This window comes from Sorex fumeus, unplaced genomic scaffold (assembly GCF_029834395.1).
Source record: "Sorex fumeus unplaced genomic scaffold, SorFum_2.1 ptg000063l, whole genome shotgun sequence".
In the NCBI taxonomy this organism is placed as follows: Eukaryota; Metazoa; Chordata; class Mammalia; order Eulipotyphla; family Soricidae; genus Sorex; species Sorex fumeus.
The window spans coordinates 82,860,069-82,886,351 of record NW_026606120.1 but is presented as its reverse complement, the minus strand read 5'-3'; the positions used below and the strand labels follow the sequence as shown (position 1 = coordinate 82,886,351).

Here is a 26,283-nt window from a genome sequence, read left to right as displayed (position 1 = left end):
GCAGGAAGCTAGGAGTGCCGCGCCTGCCAGGAGGACATGAGCTCTGCAGGGCTCCTACCTGCTGGGTACAAGAAGCAATAGTCCCCAAGAATGCTAGTGGAAAAGAAGGTCTTTTACCGTGTTTCAAGGTTAGGGGGAAGTCACTGTGGTCGCAGACTCAAGTCACACAAACAAATCTATAATCAAATCTAGAGCAAATCATGATCATTGATTCCATGAAAGAAAGAAAGAAAGAAAGAAAGAAAGAAAGAAAGAAAGAAAGAAAGAAAGAAAGAAAGATGGATGCTGCCATATGCTACAACATGGAAGAAACTGGATGGAAGTACGCCAAGTGAAATAAGACAGAGAAAAAATATAAAAATGATCCCCTGTACTGGGGAATCCAAGAATGCCCAAATCATGGTCACAGGAGTGGGATGGTGACTGCCAAGCACTGGGAGTGGAGGAGAAATGGAACTACGTTTGTCAGAAGGAACAAGCTCCTAGTTAGAAAATTGAGGATGTGGGGGACAGGGGTGGGTAGACAAACAGCTAAATAGGAAGAACCTGAACGTCCTAGGACAGCAAACTGCCACGAGAGCTTGAATCAACCTACACAGCAACAGTACTGACCCAGCCAGGGACAAAGAGGACATAGAGACTCTGCCCTGAGAGGGGCCCAATCCCATCCGGGGGCAACAAGTTGCCACTATAAAGTAGTTTACAGGATGCCTCTCCTCAGGGGCACAGAGGGCTTTGCAGGACACCCCAAGACCCTTGATCCTATACTTACAACACAGAAAACAGGAGATGGGGAAGCATGGGGTGTCCACAGAGTCACCTCGAGACACGAGGGACCCCTCGCCACAACTGCTGTCTGGCTGGGAGCCCGGCTGGTGGGCACCAGGCCCTGGAGGCGAATTCCTGAGGGAAGCATCCCTCACCTCTGGCAAGCATCAAGCTCCCTGGGGCAGAGGGACCATTATCACCATCACAGACTCCTATGGACAGAAGGGGCAGGCCCTGGGCGGTCCCCAGGCCAGCTGAGGAGCACTTACTGTCCCTTTCAAGAGTGTCCCTTGAAACCCATCCTGGCATAGGATCCCCAGACATCACTGAGCCGAGCACAGAGCCGAGGCAGGAGAGCAGCTGCCATGACAGACAAGACATGCTGGTGAAGACAGTGAGAAGTGGGACCCTTCGTGTGCTGCTCAGCCTTTCCAGGGGACAGGACGGAGATGCTGCAGGGTCACGAACGAACCTACCATGTCATCCAGGATGCACACCCAGGTTCACAGCCGAGCTAATTACAACAGTCCTGACGGAGGTGCAACCCGTGTGCCCAGCAACACATGAAGGAACTGCATGCAGCTTGAAGGAGAAACAAGGTCTCATCCTTTGTAAGGACAGCAGGGGCCTTGCTGAGGAGGAAAAGGGCGGGGAAGGGAAGACAAATAAGGGATGATCAGAGGCACAGGCAGAATGTGAAAGAGCAGGAACAAGGGACAGAGCAAACCAAACAGAAATGAGGCAGTGGAGTGGAACAGAGCCGAGGGACCGGGGATAGTGGTGCTGAAGTGGTGCGGCGGGGTGGCGAGACTGCACCCCAAGCACATGCGGGCAAGTAAACGACTGTTGCCTCAGTAGCACTGCACTGTAGCACTGTCCTCCCGTTGTTCATCGATTTGCTTGAGTGGGCCCAGTAATGTCTCCATTGTCTCCATCATGAGACTTGTTGCTCCTGTGTTTGGCATATCGAATACGTCACAGGTAGGTTACCATGCTTTGCCATGCAGGTGAGATACTCTCAGTAGCTTGCTGGGCTCTCCAAGAGGGGCGGAGGAATCGAACTCAGGTCAGACGCATAGGCCGCGTGCAAAGCAAACACCCTACCTGCTGTGCTATCGCGTTGCCTCAGTAAAAGACAATAAATACCGGCACTCATAGTAAACTAAGTTTCCGGACAGCAACAACATGGTGATGACAGTTACCAAGACTGTTTTATATGCCTGACAGCTGCTGAGAGGCTGTACCTTTAAAAAAGATATCACCACAAAAAGAAAATGATAAGCATGCTAATGGAGGTAGCGAGCTTAGTGGCAGGGACCATCTGTAAGTGTATCCAGTCAACACCCTGGGTACTTTCTGACTGAATGGTACAGCTCAATTACACTTCAATAAGGGGCCGGAGCGATAATACAGTGGGGAGGAGGGCATTTGCCCTGAACGTGACCAACCTGGGTTCAATCCCCCGGCATTCCATATGGTCCCGCAAGTACCGCCAGGAGTAAGTCCTGAGTGCAGAGCCAGGAGCAACCCCTGGGCATCTCCAGGTGTGACCCACAAAGACAAAAAAAATTATACCTCAATAAGACTGGAAACCTGAATATTTGATACCATCAAAGGAAACTCTGACATCATGACATCATCAAGTTATATCTTCAGAAATCGCAAAACAGTATTTCAAAATCCCAGTATTTATACTGCAAGTTTCCACATGTGAAGACTCTGACATGGACCAAAACCAGACAACTGTAGCTTTTCTGTCAGTATATTCCTTGGAAATCATTTGTGAACATTTATCCAGACTCTGAACGAACAAAGGCAGAGATGAGACTGAAGAGTTCCAGAAGCTTTTCCTGGACCATGCTCTCTTTCACACTCCTGCCTGAGAGCCGCTGCCTCTCCTGGGGCACACAGGGCGGCTTTGCTGAGTTCCTCCCAGAGTCTCAGTTCTTGTCACTTGAATGTGTAAGCGCCCCGCACCTGCCAGAGCCACCCCTAGAGCTGGGTCTGTCGGAAGATGAATCTAACAAGAAAGAGGGGGGAACTCAGGCGCTGGGAGAGCCAACTCCCACAGTCTCACCACCTCGTTCAGCTGCGCAGAAAAGGCCCCTGGGCAAGGAGCGCTTCCTTCCGGAGAGGCGAAAGAACACTCAAGCACAGATGCTGCCCGAGCCCCTGTGCTGCTTGCGCCCATGTGGCTGAGCACCTGTGGCGCCTGAGCGCATGTTGTCTCCCGCATCTTCCCTCTTGAGATACTTTCATGCTTTCATGACTAATGCTGGTGTGTGTGTAGGGGCTCTCTCTGCCCTGGGAGAAGCCCGCGTTCCCTCTTGAGCACGTTACTCTCCCCTCTCTCCCACTTTCACTTCTTCCTCTTCTTCAAAACCTCCAAATAAAATATTTTACTCAAAAAAAAAAAAGAGCACTCAAAGTGGGTACTAGGCTGCTCGTGCTGAGTAGGAAGGCGCTCCATATTCAGGCTCGGAGAATGCTCCTGTTCTTTTGGGAAGGGGGTGGCGTGAGGGGTGCCTGCCCCCACCCCCATTCTATCTGTCCTCCTCAGGAAGGCGGGGGATGGGGGCCTTCTGACTGTGGCCCAGGACCGGTGTCCATGGCAAATGGCTCTCTGGGGAGACCCTCTGGCTGTGGAGGTGGCTGCCAGGATGGCCTGCTCTGTCTTGTCTGGGCAGGGAGCGGTTGAGGCACCCCAAACTTGAACAGAATTCCTGTGGGGTGACACTCACACTTACGGTGTGATCTTCCTAACCTCCTTGGAGCCAAGCTGTCTCTATTGCACAGGGCTGTCTCCCTGGGGACCCCCGGCACTGGGATGAGTCTGTCAGAGCCTCACGGGGAGGGCTCCCCACACTCACACCGCCCAGCACCGACAGGGGGCCCCTGGGACCTCCATGACCAAAGGGAAGCTGGTGACTGTCTGCTCTGAAGAGACTGCTGGAAGCTTGTGTTCCATACCACTTACTCCTTTAGTTCTGAAAAACAATCATCGTGGTAATTTCCTTCCAAAATCTGGTGCCACGAGAGGGCTTTTGGGGTGATGGAATTGTTTCTAAAACTGAATTATGGTGGTTGGTTGCACAAACCCTAAATTTACCAAAAGAAAAAAAATTACTGAAAATCATCTAAAATGATTCAATTTGGAATGCAAGTGTTATGTCTTAACAAAACTGGTGTCTTTTAAAAAGATTTCATAGAAAGGATTTTTTGGAAAAGGTTTGTTTTCGTCCTTCTAGGAGGTGATGATATGTAAAGTAAAAGGGCCCAAACACACAGATAGACAGAGCACTGAGAACGGAGTCTGATAAATCTGCTCTCCATATCTCTGTGTGTCTCTATAGCAGGCTCCATTCTAAATGTACTGTAACAACTCTTCTAAGCCGTCCAACAATTTTAAGATCAAGGCTCTATCATTATCCTCATTTTACAAATATAAAGACTGAATCACATCCCACAAGTTAAACAACACATCTAAGGTCACCCAGCCAGTAACTGAAGCTGGGCCTGGGAAACCTGGTCCGGAGTCCAGACTCTCAACTGCACTCAAGGCAAACGTTTCCACAAGGACCCAATGAGTTCAGTTCAGCATAAATTGAGTGAAGCTGGTCAAAATGTCCATCTCTCTTTTGACAAGCTTGTGTCTTCATCTCAAATCATGTTAACTATAAGCGTTTAAGTCTGCTGTGTACACAAAGATACACTGTCCTCATCATCTCTCATTGCAGATTCCCTGGGAGTTCATTATAAGCACAGGAACTTGTGGAACTGAACCTTAGTAAGAGTGACTGTTCCTTACTCGCCCCTAATTAAATGACATAACCCTGAAAGACCTCAAACTCAGAGTGCTGCCTGGACTCAGCACGACAGGCCCTCAGTAGCTCTGTCCAGAGTCCTTGATAGGAACTTCCCCGATGACTATTTAAACCCCTGAGATTTTTGTTTTGTACTCCTAAAAAAGGGAACATTTGGCATCACTCTGGAGGCATTTTAATGAGCGTGACCACTGGAATAAAAAAAAACAAAAAACACTGATGTCAATTTTGTGGATCGGGACACAGAGAACAATTGTGTGAGTAGGGGTAGCAGGAAAAGGAGGCCACAAAAAAATTTGAGCTGATGGTCCCCTGCAAAAGAAACATAGAGCGCTAAGACCAGCAGGACATTCTCCTGGCTCCAAGGAGACGTCTGGGCCTGGACGGGAACCCCGGACTGATTCTGGGGCTCCCTGTGAATCACTAATCCTCACTCCCGAAAGTGATGGAGACTCTTCATTTTCATTCCACTGCAAAACTTGAACAACACAGCACCCAACAGTAACCCGAGAGAAGGCAAACAAAGTAGTTCATACAAAGTACATAAATGCAACATATCTGATTGGATCGACGACAGCAGAAAAATCATGAGCATGCACAAGCCCTGTGTGCCTGTGTGTTCAGGGACACTCATGGATGGGCAACGAACAGACAGACTGCCATCAGGGAGCAAGCGGGGTAGAAGCAGTGTGGGCTGGACTGCAGCTGCCATGGCAGAGACGGAGCTGCTCTATCCACGAACCCCACGTTCCAGTGGATTTCCTAGAATTAAAGATATACTGGGGTGACAACAATTTGATGAATTTGCTTTCCAAGGCAATAGAAAAGTGGTTACAGAAGAGAAGTATAAGCAAAATAAAAAAGCCCCTTTAGATTTATAATATTCCTATGCTCTGTCATATCAAAGGTATAAAGTTTAAGACCCTACCTCAAGCTCCTAAAAATACTATGAACTTAAAAGATACAACGCCCCACAAATTTTTTAATCTTCACAGCATATCCCCAAATAAATGGTCAAAATACTAGCACACATGTTGAGTACACAAGAATCAACCTGGGTCCAGGAAGATGGCTAAAGAAACTTTAGCATGTGCTTTGCATGCAGGATCCTCAAATTCACTCCCTGGTACCACAGGGTCCCCCAAACATTGCTAGTTGAAACTAGCAATGAGCCTCAGCCCTAGCCCTGATTCTCAGAGCATCCCTGGGTATGACCCACCCCCAGGCCCCAAAAAGAAACACACACAAAAAATGAACGTGTTGAAGTTCTTCCTGGCACAGCTCCCTGACCTTCTGGGCTTCAGGGCTAGTGGGAAAGGCCTAAGCCCCGGCCTTGACCCAGGTGAGCTGCAGCCAGGGGACCCAGCACTCCCCGGAGATTAGTGTAGCATAATGACACTGCAATTACCAGCATCCAGGGCTTGAAACATGGGAAGCTGATGCCGGTGGTATCTGTCAGACTTACTGCATTAGATCAGAGAGACCCAGTACCATTCTGCCCCATGTAGCTTGTGTAGCCATAAATCTGACCTTCCTCTTCCCCTTTATCTCATGCCCTCTCGTCTCTCACAGTTTGTGCCTATTGCATTCACTTTGCCCCTATATAACCATCATCTTCCCTGAATAAACTCTGTCACTGGCCCAGCAGGGGTGACCACCCCCCCTCCGCCCCCCCCCCCCCCCCCCCCGCCACCAGATGGTTTCTCCTGGCCAATTCATAGCTCCCATGTCTCTGAGCCATCAGCCTCTGACTGTGGAGGTCACTCTCCATTCCCAGGTCTCCAGAGCCTTACCCAGGGCTACACTAAAGAATCAACTGGTGATACTGAAAAAACATAAATGGAAAAAGTACTTCATAAATTATCTAAAGAGCTATGGGGACAGAAAATATGGGGGTTAAGTCACTGATCTTGCATGCAGCCAACTCTGGTTCCAACCTGTGTCCTCCTGCTGGGAGCAATCCTCACCCAGAGAGTCAGGACAGCAGATTTGCCAGAGGGATAGCAGGTAGGATGTTTGCCTTGCAGGAGGCCACCCAGGTTCAATTCCAGTACCCCACAGTGCTCCCTGAGCCCTGCCAGGAGTGACCCAGGAGTAAACCCTGAGCATTGCTGGGTGTGGGCCCCTTCCAAAAACAAAAAGCTAGAAGTAACCCCAAGCACCACTGGGTGTAGCTTGATCAGCCTCCCTCGCCATAAATCAAAAAAAAAAAAAAAAAGAAAAGAAAACCAATAAACCAGCCTCCCCCACCAAAAAACAAACAGAAAACCAAACAATAAACCAGCCTCCTCCATCAAACAAAAAAAATAAACAATAAACCAGCAGCCCCCACCAAAAAAAAAAACCAATAAACCAGCCTCTCCCACCAAAAAGCAAACAAACAATAAACCAGCCTCCATACAAAAAAAAAAAAAAACAATAAACCCGTGAGCAAGCCCTGAGCATAGCTGGGTGTGCCCCTCCACTTCCCCCACCCCACAGAAAAAATGTCAGAAGTAACCCCAAGTACCACTGAGTGTAGCTTGAACAGCCTCCCTCACCAAAAACAAACAAATAAACAAACAAACAATAAAACATGCTACAGCTTTAGAAAGGCATAAAAGAAGACCTGAACAAGTGGAAAGCAAGATCATATTCTTACACAAAAATATGACATCAAAAGAAGTTAGTATTTTGGGGCCAGAGAGTGAGAGTTCGGGAGTCAGGGAGCTTGTGACATACAGCACATTCCAGTTTGATTCCCTGCATGCCTCTGATCCCCTGAACACCTCCAGAAGTGACCCCTGAGCAGAGCTGGGAGTCCCCTGAACAGGCACAGCTCACCCCCACAGCCAGTTCTTTGTGGAATTCGCAACAATCCGTAACTTTATCAAAAGAACTGGATTTTTCATTTTGTTTGTTAGAACAGTTTTATTAGAGCAGTTAGTTGGAACGTGTGAAGGGAAAAATAGAAACAAACAAGACAGAAAAATTGTTTTAAAAAATGTGGCAGGATAGGTCCTATCAGACATGAATGCTGATTTTTAAGCTATGGTAATTAGAAGTGTTCGGTGCAAGTGAAAACGACAAAGTCTAGAAACCAGTCGAGCAGAGGGACTGTAAATCAGACGCTCCAGGGAGGGCGGGGCTGGATCCCTGAACACACGCTGTTGGGGTAACTGGAAAACCATTTGACAAATGGTGTTGGGGGTCACCAGGGCAATTCAGGCCACACTCAGGGTCCTACAAGGCCTCAGCCCAGGAAGGGACAGCGGAAGATCCAACTTGCATCCCTGCACAGCAAAGCACCTGACGGGAGTACTCAGTTCCATCCCTGGCCTGGTCTGTTACTGTCCTAGCACCAAAAACCAAAACCCAGAAACCAAATTAGACAAACATATAAATACTGGACCAGGGCATAAGCCAGACACCGGTGGCTCTTGCATTTTAACTCCTTCAAAAGACCTACATGGTTTGTGTGTGTGTGTGTGTGTGTGTGTGTTAGTCTTTCAAAGTGCTATGCCAAGTTATTTTGTTGTATTCACTATTCTAAGGTTCACCCATTCTGTAAGTACTTTGAAAAAAAAAAGAAAACTGAACATACCCATTCCATACCTCCTACAATTACCATTTCAAGTAATGTTCAGGTACTGAAGGTTATTTAATTTACCCTCCATGATAAAAAAAAATCAAATAGGAAGCAAGGATTGCTTTTAATAATAGAAGCAAGTTATCTTCTACAATAAAAAAAAAATAAAACAAGAAGCAGTCTAGAGCATGTATACCATCCACAGTAGTAGCACATCACTATCAAACCCAGTTCCTTTCTGAGAAACAACAGCCGTGTGCAAACCAGCCCTCAGGAGAGAGAGCCGAGGTGCAGGCTGTATTCCAGTCCGGGGCCTCTTAAATAACGACAGGGCAGGGGAGCCAGCTCCGGCTCTAACCAAAGACTGAGAGGGCATCTTCAAGTAGGCATAAATAGGCACTGCCTCATCTCCCAGAACAATTAGCCACCTTCTTCCGCCTCTGACACACCCCATGTCAGAATACAGCACCCCCCCTCCCCGCCCCTGAGCTCCCATTTGCATCTCAGACTGCATCTCCCCCCAGTTCCCAAGAATGCACCTCCCACCACCCCCGGCCCCATCCAAGAGAGGCGGGATTCTCAAATCTGGAACCAGTGAGAATGCAAACCCTGAGACTGGGCAGTGAGCAGAGGAAAGGAAAGCTCACCCACAGGTCACGTCACGGGGAAACTGCAGGATGCGAAGAGCCAAGAAGTAACCACCAGAGACCCACACCTCCCGAAGCAGGAGCCATTCATTATCTCCTCCCCATCCTTCCTTCACAGATACCTTCCCAGCTGGAAGAAGCTCCCCATGGCTGATTCATCCTCCCTACAACCCTCCCCTCGTAGACTCCGCTTTCAAATCCTCGGTCCTGGACAGCATCATGCCTTCCTGTGGACCAGCTCCTGATGTACACATTTCCATTTTCCTTGGTGTTTTCTTCACTATGAGTCCCATGTATCCACCATGCACAGATGAAATGAATCCTTACTTGAGCATATAAATGGATGGTTATGTGAATGAACACCACCACACTCTGAAAGTGAAATTCTGCACCTCTGTATATATTAAAGAAAAAACTTTGCAAGGAGCACCAGAAAATTTATTGCTGAATTTTCTTTTAGAAAAATGCAATAGTCTCTGGGCCAAGGGCGGGGCAGGACTAACACAAAATTCTTAGACCCACCCAAAGCAACAATCGTTGCTCCCACCCCCACCTCCACTGCCCACCCCCACCCTTGAAAATATTTTCATTTGGGCAAATAGTTTGCGTCTGCGGCTCTGAAGTTCAGATCACACAATCACCCACCCTGCTACTCCCAGGGCTCATTCCTCCTGCAGTTCTGGTGCAAAATGCTGGGGATCACATAGGCATTTAGCAAAAATGAAAACATCACCTACTCGGAAAAGCCTACAAGGGAATTTTCTTGAAATTTAAATATCCCATTTTTCTCAACCTTAGGCAAAATTCAGCATTTTGGTGAGGACTTTTAAAAAACACGGAAAAGCTGGGAGAGTATTTGCATGTGTGAAGCCTGCATTCCCCAGCACCTCGAGCAGGCCCCAGTAACATCTCCTTCGTCCTAGCCCTGAGATTTTTTTTAAAGTGCCATATTCAAGTCTCTTTCAGGGTTAGAAGAATGAGACCCATCATTGTTACTGGTATTTGGTATATTGGGTACACCACGGGGAGTTTGCCAGACTCTGCCGTGTGGGCAGGTTACATTTGGTAGCCTGCCAGGTTGTACAAAGTAAGAAAGAGATAATAAGATGTCGTGCAGCTGCATTTGTGGCTGCGTGCTTCCAGGAGCTGGGTTTTATAGCACCATTAAATAAAAAAAAATCAATAGCACCAAAGAACATACTAAGGCTGGGAAATGATGTTGTTTAGAGAAAAATATATTTCCATTATTTTATTATCTATGATGAACATTAAAAGATGCACCATTGTTTTACAAACTACCTCACTGAAAAAGTCTTTCCCAATTCAAGTTGCCCTTACCATCAACAATACAACGCCTAGTGTACAAAGTACTTCAAACGCCTAACCTGGATTGTAAAATTGCTAAAAACAGTATTCCCTCTTGAGCTATTACTACTAAACCCAATGTTTCTTTTATTATGACACTACTATGTGTTTATGTGTGTCTGTGTGTGTAGGTACTTAACAAACATTTGCTGATTTACTGTTAAAGATGATCTTCTTCCTTTAGGAATATAAAATTTTAAAAATCAAGAAACTAGTTTTTTAAAACTTCTACAGAAATTATTAAAGAATTAAGTAGATCAACAGGGAAACAAAAGCATGGCAACTTGAACAGATGAAGAAAGTTAACATTTCCAAGAGGGAAAAAAATCATTCGAAGAAGGAAGGGAGGTGTCAGATACACAAAGATACAAACGCTCCAGTTTGCTCAGGATTCGAATAGAAGTAGAATAAACAGCTACTTGACTGAATGCTTAATGAATAGTGTAATTCTCTTCTGAATTCAGCTAATTCATACTTGGTGATGTGAGAACTCCACCACTAAGGCCTTAGTAGGTAAAAATATCTGACACCCTGTGCTGCCAGTTGTGGACATTTGAATAACAAGGAAAATGAGGAAGAGATTTGATGGCGCAATCTTCCCTTGCAGAATGCTGCTACACTGACCTGCTCTGGGGGTCTTTATTTTTCTCCTTTCTGTGGTTATTCCTGGTATAGGGGATTCACTGGTTCTTGGGTGGTTTGTCATACAGTGACACTGGGCTCAAGTAAGCTTTCCTTGTTCAGTCACACTACTGGTTTGTGTTTGTTCGCTTGCTTGGTTTGAGGGTTTTGTTCCTGTTTTTGTTTGGTTTGGGAGCCACATGCCGTGGTGCTCAAGGATCACTCCTGGCAGGGCTCGGGCGACCATATCTGGTGGTGGGAATTGAACCCAGGTCAGCGACATGCAAGGAAGGAACCCTATCCTACCCACTGTACTATGGCTCTGACCCAAATCTCATTCTTTGCATCCTGTTAACCTTTCTCCTGTCAGAGTTCAGTCACTATGTACTGCATCAAAGTTATAGATTCCATTTCCAACTGGGCCATCAGGGTTTCTGGGAAGGGTTTACACATTGAAGGAACTGAATAGTCGCTGAATGAATCAGTGATTCATTCAGGGGAATAAATATACAAAACTTCAACAACCTCATGATAAACAGGGCCTTATCAACTTCATAAATGAGCGGGGGGAAAAATCTAATAACTGAATACTTATGGTTTAAGTATTACAGTGGGGCCCGAGTGAAAGAATAATTAATAAGGCATTTGCCTTTCATGTAGCTGTCCCGGGTTCAATCTTCAGAACCCCACATGATTTTCCAAGCACTGACAGTACTGATTCCTGAGGACACTCATTATTCCTGAGAGCTGGGAGTAATCCCTGAGCACTGTCAGGTGTGCTCCCTCCCCCCGCAAAAAGAGTAACATTGAGATAAAATCTTTTCTAAACAGTGTCTGCAGAGACGTTCATTTTCAAATACAGAGTCTAGGGCACTGATTAAATTCCTCAACAAAATCTTGAGAGGGATTTCTGTATGTGCTAAGATCAAAATTATGTGGGGGCATTTTTTTTAATCTGTTTTCATTTAAGTGGGTTAAGCATCTGAAACCACTATGTTCTACTTTCTTACATTCCTATAGTTTAAAAGCAGCTGTACCAATTTTTCTTTTTTTCAAAAAAAATTTACTGGTTAGTAATAAAATTCTGAAAATAGAGATTCACGATGAAAAACTATCTCAAATTAAAACTCTGCAAGACCCTTATAAAACTCCGAAGTTTTTGTTCTAATTACTTGGACTCATGGTGAGTTTATTTGCCTAACAGTCTAGAATAAGAACATTTTGAAAAAGCAACAATATTACCATCTTACTCACTTCAAAACTTCCTCAAACTTTTGCATTTTCTTCTGAGCGTCTTCCTTTTCTTGACTGAGTTCACTCTGTAAGTCATGAACCTGCCGTGACAGATAAGTAGAGGTCATGAAAACAGTAATCCTAAATCTGTGTCTAAAAGGAAATTAGATTTAGATATTTCAAGAAACTTTGGTAAACTATAATCATTTGACCATAATCACAGAACTACTTCAAGACTAGACTTTTAATGCCAATTTTCTGGCCATACGTTAGTAATTGCTCCAATTATGCGGATTCCCTGCACGGTAAAACTGCTGTGTAAGAAACTTAAGAAGAGAGAAACTCATTTCTGCAGTTTTTAATCTATGTGTTAGCCAGAGGAACCTCCTGAGAGTCTGGAGAACAAAAAAAACCGTGCCCACGTTTCCTAAACACATACAGATTAAGACCCTATGCGTGTTCTTTCAAGAGAGTGTTCGGCCGCTGGGAATGGTTCTGACAGCCACGAAGGGCATGACCCACTGGACTGTCTCCAGCAAAGGTAGCATCCTTGGAGCAGGTGGGGGACTATGAAGAATGAACTCAGGGAAACATGTCTCTTCAGAGAAAGCACTTTCCATGCAAACACAAAGAAGCAAACACTCTAGGATGAGAATAAAAGAAAAGGAACGCCAATGCAGCTGGGGGGCAAAGGAGAAACTCAACGGCACCTGAGAGTTCCACAAACATGCTGAGGATTCAGAGTCGAGCCGATGGGGAAACTCTCTAGTGATACAAATGTATATATGTGAATCTATATCACATATACAAAATGCATATGATATATGACAAGTATATCTCATACACACACGTGTGGCAATCCAGATGAAGCTGAAAGTAGGAAACAAGAGCGCACACACACACACACACACACACACACACACACACACACAGCACACCATACCCAATGGAGAATCACGGTCACGGTCACTGTCCTCCCGTTGTTCATTGATTTACTCAAAGGGGCCCAGTAACGTCTCCATCATGAGACTTGTTGTTACTGTGTTTGGCATATCGAATACGTCATGGGTAGCTTGTCAGGCTCTGCCATGTGGGCGAGATACTCTCGGTAGCTTGCCGGGCTCTCGAGAGGGGCGGAGGAATCGAACTCGGGTCAGCCATGTTGGCTGTGTGCAAGGCAAACGCCCTACCGCTGTGCTATCGCTCCAGCCCAATGGAGAATCAGCTGTTTCTATTCATGTTAATGAGGCTCTACTTATAGCCACTAACCTTTTACTTTTACAATTCCTCTTGTGTATTTTTTACGTTTTTTTTTTTTGGTAAAATAAATCAATAAAATCAACTGCTTCCTTCCTTACAAAAGAAAAACTCTGAAAGGAGTGGGAAATAAGTTTTCCACGAGAAAGTGCAGGAGCTTGTGCTGGGTGAGACAGTCGGAAGCGGGCACGGGCTAAGAAGGAAGGATGTGGAAAAGATGAGGAAGGCCCCGAAAGGAAGGGCTTCCTCTGCCCTGCGTTTTGTAAAATAAAAACTGAATTTTAACAAAATTAAAATACCTCATAATATTTTTTTTATTTGGGAAAAAATGAGCATTTTGTGCTGCTAAAAAAGGAAAAATGGGTAAGCGGATATGTTTGGACCATGCCCTGCAATGCTCAGCGCTTACTCCTGGCTCTGTGCTCAGGGATCACTCCTGGCAGTGCTCGGGGAACCATATGTGGTGCCAGGACCCGAACCAGGGTTAACCACATGAAAGGCCAGCTCCTGAATCTCTGTACTATCTTTCTGGCCCAGCACTGCCAAATTTTGTCACTACATTCATACAGAAAATAGTATGCTCAAAATTTTGTCAGGGTTAATAATTAAAACAAGTAGCTAGATAACTAAGATACTGATTTGTCTTAATAATATCTTAGTTAATATCAAATTATATCAAATCAATAATATCAAATTCCTAATAGGTTATACAGTGTGTGGTTCATAGTAGGCATACACAGTTGGGTTAACATTATCACCACAGGACCGATAACTAAAAAAGCCACAGAAAGAAAAATGAACTAACAAAGCAACAGACAAAGCCTTGGAGCACAGGCCTCTGACATCCTGAGAGAGTGGAATCAAGTATTAAACCCCCAAATCAAACTCAAAGAGGACCTTGCAAGAAGATGTGGGAAACAGAGACGGTTTCCTACCAGTAAAATCCTCCTTGAAATAAAATGGGTGGAAATCAAAACACTCGATCAAATAATAATGCGGGGAAGGGGGGGATGCAGGGGTTTAAGGAACTGGAACACACCCATTGCGTGACGATCTGGGTTCATTACCATAAGGGCCCCCGGGGACATTGAGAGCAGCCCCTGAGCACTGAGCCAGGAGAAGCTCCTGAACACCACAGGGTACGTCCGCACCAAACAAGGAAAAATAAGATTTCCAGAGAAACAGAAATATTGGGTGCTGGTGGTAGAGGTTCCAGGGTCAGCTACACGCAAGGCAAGCAGGGCAACTCCTGTCCCCTCTCTCCTGACCCAGTACTGGATGGAATGGAGTGAGCACTGGGAAGGAGGTGAACAGAAAGATGAGCATCAGCCAGCTAATGCTTTTCTGATTTACCGATTTACCTATGATTCCCCTATATATCACCATTTAGCTATTCACCAGTCTTTGGCTTTCTCTGTCCATTTTGTCACAAATACAGATTTGGATTTTGCTCAGATTATATATTTTCTTTAACAGAGGAAATCACTGGATTCCCGGCTACCACTAAAATACTCTCATTGATACAATTTCCTTTGTGTTTCCTCTGTGTGTGTGTGTGTGTGTGTGTGTGTGTGTGTGTACTTCGCGTGCTTCGTTTTAACTTTTTTTTTATTCTAACAACTCCACCTCCTGCTGTGTTCAGATGGATTGACAGGTAATCAGAGAGTTTTTCATTTCACTGAGGCTAGCATAAAACACAACAGGTTTTTCAGCTATAGTTTGTTCGTAGAGAAAAACTCATTAGGTCTGATAATTTTTAAAATGGCAGTTCAATACATGTTTACTTCTCCTATCCATTATTTTTTAAAAAAATAATACGAGAACATTGATCCAAGTGCTATTTGAATCGTTTTAAAATTTTACATCCCTTCTCTCAAAAATCTCTCCTCACACTTACATTGGTTCATATTATGTACACGATAAACACAAATTCATCCCGAGTTAATGTTGACGGTCCTCACTCCTTTTTCTTCTCTTGCATACATTTTGCTGTTTTGTTTTGATCTGATATTTGGCTTAGCCTTAGGGTGATTGAAGAACACCACCAAGTAATTTGTTTTCAAAAAGAACAAGAGTGAGTCACCGCTGGGGCTTTGAGATTCTGCTGCCATGAGACATTACGGAGAGTTTGTGCAGAGCCCACGATATTACTCTACCACATTTAGGGCTGCAAATAAAAAGACAGCCTATGCCAGGCCCAGGGCCAGAGAGCTAGGACACAGGGAGCCTTGCATGAAGCTGACCCGGGTTTGATCCCTGGCCTCACAATTCAGTCCCCTGGGAGCACCAAGAGTGATCCCTGAGCATAGAGCTGGGAGTCAGCTATGAGCATCCTCCCAGCCCCAATTTTTATTTTTTTTTTATTGACTCACCGTGAGAACAGTTACAAAGCTTTCAGGTTTAAGTCAAGGTCATACAATGATCAAGTACCCATCCCTTCACCAGCACACATTTTCGAACACCAAGAACCTCAGTATACCCCCATCCCACCCCTCCCCCTGCCAGTGTGGCAGATGATTTCCACTTTACTCTCTCTCTCACTCGACTTTGATTGCATTCAATTTTTCGACAGATGACCTACCATTATTATTTGGAACTTCCCCCCAACATTCAGACCTGCCAAGAAGGCATCATTAGATAATTTGTTTTCTGTTGCTGATAACGAAGAGCATATTGGGTTTCTTATATTTTAGTAATTTAGTCCGGAGGGATTTCTGCCAAAAGCCGCTGGGTTCTGAGATTGGTTTGTGTGCCTCTGGGATCATGGCCATTCAGGAGCCATAGGAGCTGTTTATGGGCGGCAACTTGGAGTCCCATCAGGGCGGGGAGAAGGGCCGGTTCCAGCCCCCACTCCATGAGGCCCCACGTGTCTCGTAATTGCAGACTCCAATAGGTTCTGAAAGATGGCGGTCACCATGCTGCCAAGGGGAAGAAGGCAGAAGGGACAACACCCTTTTCCCCCTGGGTCGTAGCTTAATTCACAGTACAGAAGCATGAGCCACCATGCGATACAGTTACAAAGCTTTCATGTTTGATATTCAGCTACACAATGATCCATCACCCATCCCTCCATCAGTGCAAACTTTCCACCAATAATATTCCCATTACCCCTCCATTTCCATCTCAGTCCTTACCCTGCCTCTACAGCAGACAATTGTTCAGATACTCTCTCCATAGTTTTGTGCATTGTGTTTTGCTTGGATATTCCCACTAAGTGGCCATGTGGTTCCAAGAAATAGTCCTGGTCCCCACCTACTGGAGCCATGCTTGTAGAAGCTCATGGTCGCCAGGATTCCATCTGGAGAAGGTGGGGAGACTGTACCTGTTCCATCTGGCCAGTCCCAAATTTTTAAAGAAATAAGTGTACCTGACTTTTGCTTTACTCTCTCTCCTAACCCAGTGCTTAGAAGACCCTTCTCTCTGTTTTGCCACTCAAAGATATATATTCTTTTTCTTTTTGGGTCATACCTAGCGATGCACAGGGGTTACTCCTGGCTCTGCACTAGGGAATTACTCCTGGTGGTGCTCAGGGAACCCTATGGGATGCTGGAAATCGAACCTGGGTTGGCCCTGTGCAAGGCAAATGCCCTACCCGCTCTATTGCTCCAGCCCACTCAAAGGTATTTTAATCTCCAAATTCTGTGGCAACTTTCTCTGGTGTCTTTAGTTATTTTTATGTTAACTTATCCTGATCTGCACTTTGGAACACAGATTCAGGACACGGAAGCCCATTTGTTTTGCCCAAACCTCTGCCTCTGTTGTCAGGATGGTTTCTTCTGGGTCCTTTCCCCCCACTGTTGCATTGGTGTCCACTCGTGGCTGGATGTCCTGCACCATGTCCATGCCAGCCACCCGCTGTAGGCTCTACACCTGTGGCCATGCATCCTGGGATGGCACCCCTGATCTATTGCTTCCAGTTTCATTTCTCTACAGCTTCCCCTAGATTTCCACAAACCCTTACCCCCACCCTCACACCCCGCAACCACCTGAGTGGGTTTCAGCTTTATAACTTCTGCGGGCTGGTGAAAACAGTAAAAAAATATTTCACAGGCTTCTAAGTCAGGAAAAAAAAACACACCATCATTTCTAATAAGAATATATATATGTATATATATGTATACATATATATGGGCAATAGTACAGCGGGTAGGGTGTTTGCCTTGCACACGGTTAATGTGGGTTCAGTCCCCAGCATCCCATACTAGTCCACCGAGCACCGTCAGGAGTGATTCCTGAGTGCAGAGCCAGGAGTAACCCCTGAGCATCGCTGGGTGTGACCCAAAAAGAAAAAAAAAGAATATGTATACATATATATTTGGGCTGGAGTGACAGCACAGCAGGTAGGGCGTTTGCCTTGCACAGGGCCAACCTGGGTTCGATTCCTCCTCCCCGCTCGGAGAGCCCGGCAAGCCATTGAGAGTATCCTACCCGCACATCAGAGCCTGGCAAGCTCCCTGTGTCGTATTTGATATGCCAAAACCAGTAATAAGTAGTCTCACAATGGAGATGCTACTGGTGCCCACTCAAGCAAATTGATGAATGACGGGAGGACAGTGCTATATATATATATTGATAATTATAATAGTGATGCCGCACAATCCCTGAACTAAGCAGCGACCAGCCTTCTGAATTTCCACGAACAACTATGGATGGATGCATGGCAGCCGCTGCCCCCCAGGAACACACACTGGAGCTTTGTCCCTCGAAGCCCAAAGCATCAATGAATGGGAAAATGTGAGGGGAAACTGTTCTCCGGCTTCACGGTGGTGGTAAGAGTCAGCGCTGGGAGCAGTGTACAGGGGTCTCTATCACGCCGCCCCAGGCCCCTTTGGAAGTGACTTCACCCCCGTGCCTCAGTTGCCAGCTTTGAAAACTAGGGAGGTGCCGGCAGTGAGTGTGTGAACAGGATGAAGGGTCCACAAGCCACTCCACATAAAGCTCGTGACACTATCCTGGGAACGACACGTGTGTGAATATATTCAATCCGATGATTGTGCCAGGGAGATCAAGCACTTGCTCCACAGGGAGCCAAGCCTGAACTGAATCCCCAGCACCACAGAGGGGCACCCGAGCACCACAAGGGTGGCCCCCCAACAAAGCACAGAGATATGCTGCTACTGTGGCCAGGAGCTGGCCCTGCACAGAGGGAGTTTCGTATGCACCGTGTGGCACCCCCCCCATCCCCGCCAACTGCTTCTGGCTGTGGCCTGGCAAGTCCCCACGCATTGCCTGGTGGTCTGCAGGGGTGCAGGGCCAGAGAAGCACCCCACCCCACCCCAACCCCTGCCTGGCTGGCTGAGAATCCTCAGGAGCAAACTCAGACCCGCTGAGGACCCCGGGGGAGGCCTCTGTCCCCCCTCTAGAGAGACCCGCCTTCTTGTACTGAATTCCTGACACAGGTTCTTGAAAATTCAGCGTCATCCTGCACCACCCCTCAACAACCGTTTCCTTGGACAGACTGGCTGTTCTTTCCCAAGCGTCCCTGAATGGCCCGGCGTTCAGAGTCCCTGTACGAGCTTCTTCTCCCTTCCAGTTAAACATCTACCTCCGTCCAGCTTTCCGGGTGTGGACGCAGGCAGCCTGACCTGACGGGCTGCTTCAGAGCACATCTCACGCAGGAACGGAGCAGAAGGGGCCTTCCTGGGGGCTGCACGGCCACGCGGCGGTGTCAGGTCAGGCATTGTGCTCCAGCCCGAGAGCTGTTCCCCGTTGGCTTCGCTCTCCCCCACACCTGTCCTTTTGGAACAGGCAATAAATGCTGTTCTGTGTTGATTTTCTCTGAATCGACTGTAGTTGTATTGTATAAGTAAGGGACTTTTGGACTTTTTGTAAAATTTTGGACTGTGTTCCAATGGATGTTAAGGTAGATACTATTATTTTTAGTTAATCCATTCCATTTTGGGGTCACACCTGGCAATGCTCAGGGGTTATTCTTGGCTCGGCACTCAGGAATTACTCCTAGGCAGTGCTCATATGGGGTGCCAGGAATCGAACCCAAGCTGGGCGAGTCAAGGCAAACCCCTTACCTGCTGTACTATTGCCCTAGCCTCGCCCCCCCCCCCCCCCAGAGACACTATTATTGCTCACGTTTTCTTTTTTAACATATGCAAGGCAGTAGGGGATAAGATTTGAATTTATTTGTTTGTAATCCTTTCTCTGGTATACATTAATACAAAAAATTTCTATTTTAAATTTCACTGTATCACTGTCATCTGTCTATTTACTCGAGTGGGCATCCAGCAACGTCTCCATTCATCCCAGCCATGAGATTTCAGCAGCCTCTCCTTATTCATCTCTCCCAATGATTGGAGGCTCTTTCAGGGTCAGGGGAATGAAACCTGTTATTGTTACTGGTTTTGGCATATCGAATATACCACAAGGAGCTTGTCAGACTCTGTCCGTGTGGGTGGGATACTCTTGGTAGCTTGCCAAGCTGTCCAAGAGGCATTTTATATATATATATATATATATATATATATAATATATATATAATAATGTGTATGTGTATATATATACACACACACACACATTTCTATGATTTGTTGCTTACTGTCTGAACCCCATCAAATACGGTGTGGTGATTATGGAAAATGGGTAGGGAGAGTCTCGCATCTGGGGCACCCAGAGTGAAAATAGCCTGGCGCAGAGTCTGGTGGCATGGTCATGGAAGCCTCATTTTATGCTCCCTTCCGGGAGAAACATCCTTGAGTTCATGTATAATATTGTGTTAATAACTGATATCAATTTCCTGAGTAGGTTTCAACTGAGAAGTCAAGAGAAGGGTCTCAGAAGAGGGGGTAAGGTGGGATGATGAGGCAGCTAAAACTTACAGAAAAAGGAGGTGGTTAGGAAATTTTTAAATTTCAACAGTGAACATTCAAACCAGAGACAAATACATAGCAGACCGTCTCAAGTCTGAATGCTTGGGTCTAAATAATACATTGAAGAACCAGAAGCTGCACACCTGCTGAATTATTTCCAACTGCTCATGCATCCCTAAAATGAGAGTAGCCTAGCAAGGCATCCAGGTCTGCACCAGGAGATTCGCTGGTTCAGGAACTGCTGCAAGGCCGGAGCAATAAATAGTACAGTGAGTAGTTCATTTGCCTTGCACACAGACAACCCAGGTTCAATCCCCAGCATCCCATATGGTCCCCCGAGCACCACCAGGAGTAATTCCTGAGTATAAGAGCCAGGAGGAACCCCTGGGCATCACTGGGTACCGTGTCTCTTCACAGAAAGCCTCTGTGCCTGAAACAGAAAGCCAGAAGGACACAGCACACAAGTTCGCTACAAATCTCACCCCTGCACAGTTCCATTTCTCCACATTTCACTCAAGGAACTCATCCTCCTAAAGAAAGCCACGCAGCTGCCAAGGAAAACGCTGCCCATTATTTCAGATGTAAACCAGTGGAGATTTTAAGTGATTTTTCACCTAAATAGAGCAATTAGTTATAAACAGAAGCACTGCAGTAACAAGCTATATTTGAATGTTCCCAAGTGCCCTCAGACTCCGTATCTCATGGGTTCGAGTTACATCAGAATTATTTCTTCGTCCCTGTTTCCATTCTAGCCCGTGTTTAGACTATCCGTGCTCCACATCTGCCTGATGTGCGTCCCTGGGTAAACAGCACCGTCTCCCCACTCTGAGCATGCTGGGTCACGGGCTGCTCTGCAGGAGTTGTTTTGTGGTGGGTTGTTTGCAGGAAGCAGGTGTTTCCTTGCCCGTAAAATCATTTAGCCTAACCATCTCCTGATTCAACAGATTAGGATACTTCATCAAACAATGACATTTGGTTTTACTGCCGAGTTTTTGTTTGATGTTCAGAGATCTTAAGGCAGGCCATAGCCACCCGAGATCAATAAAGACCATGAGACAATGCCTCATGTGTGCCTGAATTAGGGACAGCATCTGATGCTAACTGTCCCTCAGAGACCAGGCAGAAGCTCTCAGGCTGCTTTCTGATTGGCACAAGGAGGAAATCATGTCACTCAGACGGCATTTCCTCCTGAACAGATATCCAGAAGGAAGGTTTACACCAGGAGTTATAGAAGGTGCACCCCTGTAACACCGTCTCCCCAACAAAAGCCCTAACACATCCCACCTCGCTACGCAGTTACACAGTCCAGGCCTTGGGAAAACGCATGTCGGCTCTGTGAGCAGTTGAAAGGGATATTCCCGGAGGGGGGTAAAGGCCATCAAATCTTCAAGGACTCACATCACAGCAGGTTTAATAAAGAAGAACAGATGTCAATTTAAAAGCGGGGGGATTATGGAATTAATTGCGAAACAAAAAGTGACACGCTGAGCAAAGTTTTTCCCCCAAATAAATAATGTTAGAACACAGGCAATAGGAACAAAGACATTTTCTTAGATATCCTTTAAGCAGGTCTTATTTATTGATAATTAAAATAAGCAGTCTACAGAAAGTAGACCAAGGACCAAACATGATAGCCTCTCAGTATATGTATTGCAAACCATGATGCCCAAAATTAAAGAGAGAGTAAGAAGGATGGAACCTGCCACAGAGGCAGGGAATGGGATGGGGTGGAGGTGGCGGGTGGGACACTGGGAACAATGGTGGTGGAAAATGTGCACTGGTGGAGGGATGGGCGCTCGAGCACTGTTCGAATGAAACGCAATCATGCAAGTTTGTAAATGCATCTCACAGTGATCCAATAAAACTCATTTAAAAAAATAAATAAAACCCAATGACACAATTTCTATCATAAAAAAATAAATAAATAAGCAGCACATTTTAGCCAACCTATTAATTCAAAGCTCAGCCAAATGAAGGGACTTGACGGAAAGGGAAATGCTTCCTTGAGGCCGAATGGCCCTCTGCCTGAGAGGTTACTGAGTGATCCACTTGAGCCCGGATCATGCCCTGTACAGAGAGGGGCTGATCCAGAAACCTTAGTTTACTGCGGGGTTAAAGGGCTAAGAAAGGCATCAACCTCCAGCTCCGGGGGACAATCCTCACAGTGGCTGTCGGGAAGCTGGGGATAGAAACACCCACTCCAAGTGATGAAGGACATCACTTGGAGATGTCACTTTGTTCCCCCTCACCCTACACCCTCCCCTTTTCCCTTTCTCCCCCTCCCCATTCTCCTTCCCCCTCTCTCTGTGCAGAGAGGGGTCAACCAAAGGATAAGGAAGTAGTGGGCAGGTAGTGTTCCAAATGGAAGGGAAGTCAGGTATGCGAGAGAGGCTGAGCCGGTGAGGATGCCTTCTGGGCTGGAGGTGACCAGGGGCCCGAGAGGCTTGCGATAATGTAGGCCCTTCTGGTAACTGAGAGAGTCAAGAAGCTTCAAGGCCCCACAGCAGAGACGGAAACCATTCTTTAATTCAAACAAAGCAGGATTTCAACCCCCTGTCCAGATGGCATCTTGTAGACATGAAATTTATCGAAGAGACTGCATTATGTGCTATTAAAACTACAGAAAAAAAGCAGGGGAAACTTAACTAGAAAGAAAAGGGGTGCTATTTTAAAGAGCACATACTCAGCAGAAATATTCCCTTTCCAAAAGACAATCCACCTTCTCTTAGACATGAAGTTCCTGGAGGGCAGATTCATTCCCCTCCCCCTCCTCCCAATACCTCATATGGTTAACTTGCCCAATGACAGCATTTAATGAATACCTGCTACGCAGCTAAATAAGAATGCAAAGCTTCTTCATAACTATTACGTTATAAAATCTGCTTAATTTCTGTGTATTTTAATTATATGACATGTTCACTTGTTTCCCATTTTTCACTATAAGTAAACTGATTTGATAGTCTTGCTTTTCAACTATCTTTTTACCTTAGATGTATTAAAGCAAGTAACAATTTCAAAGCAAGTTTAATAGTCATAAACCTATAGAATTAACACCAAAGGTGTTAATAGTAGGCCGATAAACTCGTTTTTTCAATAATAACAGAGACAACAACATATATCAAAATACTATTTCTAAATGCCAAGACGCAATATCAATTTTTAAGTAGTAGAAAATTCTTTCACTGTTTCGTCTTTTTTTATATCTTTTAGACTGAGAGAATTCTTACTAGACATAAATACAACAGAACACAAAGTAATTCTTATTAACGGTATATGCTTTTAAACTGGTACACAGAAAACATAACTTCCAAGTATTAAGAGAAGCTATCAGTAACACTTTCACTTCAAACACAGCATACAGAGGTTGGAGATATGGCTCAGTGGTAAAGCACACACCTGGCATTTGGATGAGACCCTGGACTGGGTACCCTCCTCCCACACACATACATACACACACACACAAACACACACACACACACACACGGATTCACACACAAACCCACCAAAAATACAAGTGGTATGAAAAATAAGTAAAATTTGACGAGTGCTTAGTTGAAATAAACTTAGACATTCTTTAAAGGCTAGACTGCCCAGTTTCATAGAAATCAGTCCTTTTGTTCTTAATTGTTCCATCTGCTGTTTAAAATGTTTTATAACATCTCACCTTTTTTAAATTTAAAAAAATTACCTTTTTTTCATGGGTGCGTTTTAAATGACTTTTCTCCATTTGAAACTTATTTTCCTGATCCTGTAAATGAGAAATACATTTGAATTATAATTGAAATTATTACTAAAGTCAAAATGAGTAATTGAAAAAATTAATAGATTTGAATACAAACTTCTGAGTTTTGTGTATTGTCAAGAGAACCTACACTCCCATTTCCTGAACTGTAAGCAGACATAGGTGACCTTGCTACCGGAAGAGAGAGAAACATTCTGATCCTTAGGATTAGAAAGTTCCTTTAAAAACTAAATCATTAGGGAAATAATAATCTGTAAGTGTTACCACATACCAATCCCTGATATATTTGACCTTGAGGTCAAAGGAAAGATCCAAAAGGAAGGGAGGGTGTGTGTGTGTGTGTGTGTGTGTGTGTGTGTGTGTGTGTGTGTGTGTGTGAAGAAAGAAATTACAGAAACTGGCAGACAGTAATTTAAAGGGAGGAATTCTGAAATAATAACATCAACTTTCATTTATACAGTTAGGTCAAGAAAAAAAGCCCAGTCATTGTTGTTCTGTGTAAAAATGCCAAACTCACCTTCAGTTGCTGCTTTCTTTGAAGTTCTAATTCCTGTAACTGTTGTTTTAATTGACAGATGTTCTTTTCTAACCCTTCAATTGTACCAGATGCCTACAAAGATTTTAAGAGGGAAAAATTAAAAGCAGAATATTGATTTTTATTTCCTTCCCAGAAGCTTACTTAAAATTTAACCTATACATCTGAATGAAAATGTTTAAGTTTTAAAAATTCTTAAAAGTAAAAGCTCATATTGAATTTTGCACATAGTAAGGTTTTAAAAATATAAAATTGTACATACATTTTACCAAAAATGTTAAAATTTGAGGGCTGGAGAAATAGCACAGCGGGTAGGGTATTTGCCTTGCACGCGGACAACCCAGGTTCGATTCCCAGCATCCCATGTGGTCCCCTGAGCACCACTAGGAGTAACTCCTGAGTGCAGAGCCAGGAGTAACCCCTGTGCATCGCCAGGTGTGACCCAAAAAGCAAAAAAAAAAATAAATAAAAGTTAAAATTTTAATTTTAAAATCAAAATCTAGGATCAGAGCAACAGTATAGCAGGCAAGGCACTTGCCTTGCATATGACCATTCGAGGTCCAATCCCTAACACCCTATATGGTCCTCTGAACCCTACCAGGAGTGATCCCTGAGTATCACCAGGTATGGCCCCCAAACAAACAAACAAATAAAATCCACTGCAACACTTAATTGCCCAATCATCAAAAAGCATTTTACATTAGAATTGTAGCTATAAGATTCTCTTGGCAGGGGAGTGTGGGGGCGACTAAAACCTCATGGGAAGGGGGGCGTTCTGGTCCGTCCTTCACGCCCTACCGAGGTCACCAGTTGCCCCCCACGAGCGGCTCTCCAGCACGGCCACAGCCCCAGAAGCACAAGGGCTTAATGCAGAACCCAGCAGCTTGGAGCAGAAAAGTGAAAGGACTATGCGTTAATCCAGGCAATCATTTCTGCCCAGAGGGGAAAGGGTGTTGCCCCATTCGCCCTCTCCTCTCTGGAAAGAAAGATGGCGGCCACATGGGAGCCTTGTGGACAGCAGGTATGAGCCGGGAGTGTGGGGGCGACTAAAACCTCATGGGAAGGGGGGCGTTCCGGTCCGTCCTTCACGCCCTACCGAGGCCACCGGTTGCCCCCCGCGAGCGGCTCTCCAGCACGGCCACGACTCCAGAACACAGAAACCAATTTCTTAACTATCTGACTTTCAGTAGAAATACTTCCAGGGTCAATAGGTAAAATAGCAGAAATCCAAAACCAACATTTAATTCTTGAACCCAGCTGTAGAAAGCAAATCACTCCACAATGCTTTTTCAACATGTCTGATTTGGGGGGGGGGGTAAACTCTAAATAATAGTGGTGAATCTTTTATTGAAACAATGAATCTAATTAAAGCAGATAGAGTGCTAACTAGAATTCATCTGCCTCACAGGGACGGGGAGGGGTGGGGGGTGGGGTTTTATTGGGGTTCTTCATGGTAAAAAATAAGTATTGGTAAAGGGAAATGTGTTTGATATTTGCATGACTGAGACATAAACCTGAAAGCTTTGTAACCTTTCCCACAGTGATTCAATAAATAAATAAAAAAATTAAAAAAAAAAAAAGATTCTCTTGGCAGAAAGCATCAATTCTCTGATGTAAAAAGTTAGCGTTAGCGAATGTGCCCACAGCTCATATATACCCACAGATTCAAAATAACAATAATGCACAAAGTATACACTAACAATAATGTACATAATCTTTAAAAAAGCACATTTTAAACACAATGTAGAAATCTATCTCAGAATTTTGTGTTTCCATTTTTAAAAATTGGTTAGACCTTAGAAGGGTCAACTTATTATAAAAAAAGCTTTCTGCACTATTTATTATTTCATTTAAGACATCTCGCATTCTCAGAATTTTTAAAACCAATAAAAACCTGTAACA

The 26,283-nt window shown here is 45.0% G+C and overlaps 1 protein-coding gene across 1 annotated transcript in view; it reads right to left on the bottom strand.

Annotated features, from left to right (window-relative positions):
- Positions 1-26,283, bottom strand: part of CEP112 (centrosomal protein 112) — a 468,287-nt gene that overhangs the window by 311,856 nt on the left and 130,148 nt on the right. The window contains exons 15-17 of the mRNA XM_056127155.1: positions 24,364-24,456; positions 23,793-23,852; positions 12,048-12,127 (exon numbers count right to left, since the gene is read on the bottom strand). Of these exons, the coding sequence (XP_055983130.1) occupies positions 12,048-12,127; positions 23,793-23,852; positions 24,364-24,456 (233 nt within the window). The remainder of the gene's footprint in view (positions 1-12,047; positions 12,128-23,792; positions 23,853-24,363; positions 24,457-26,283) is intronic.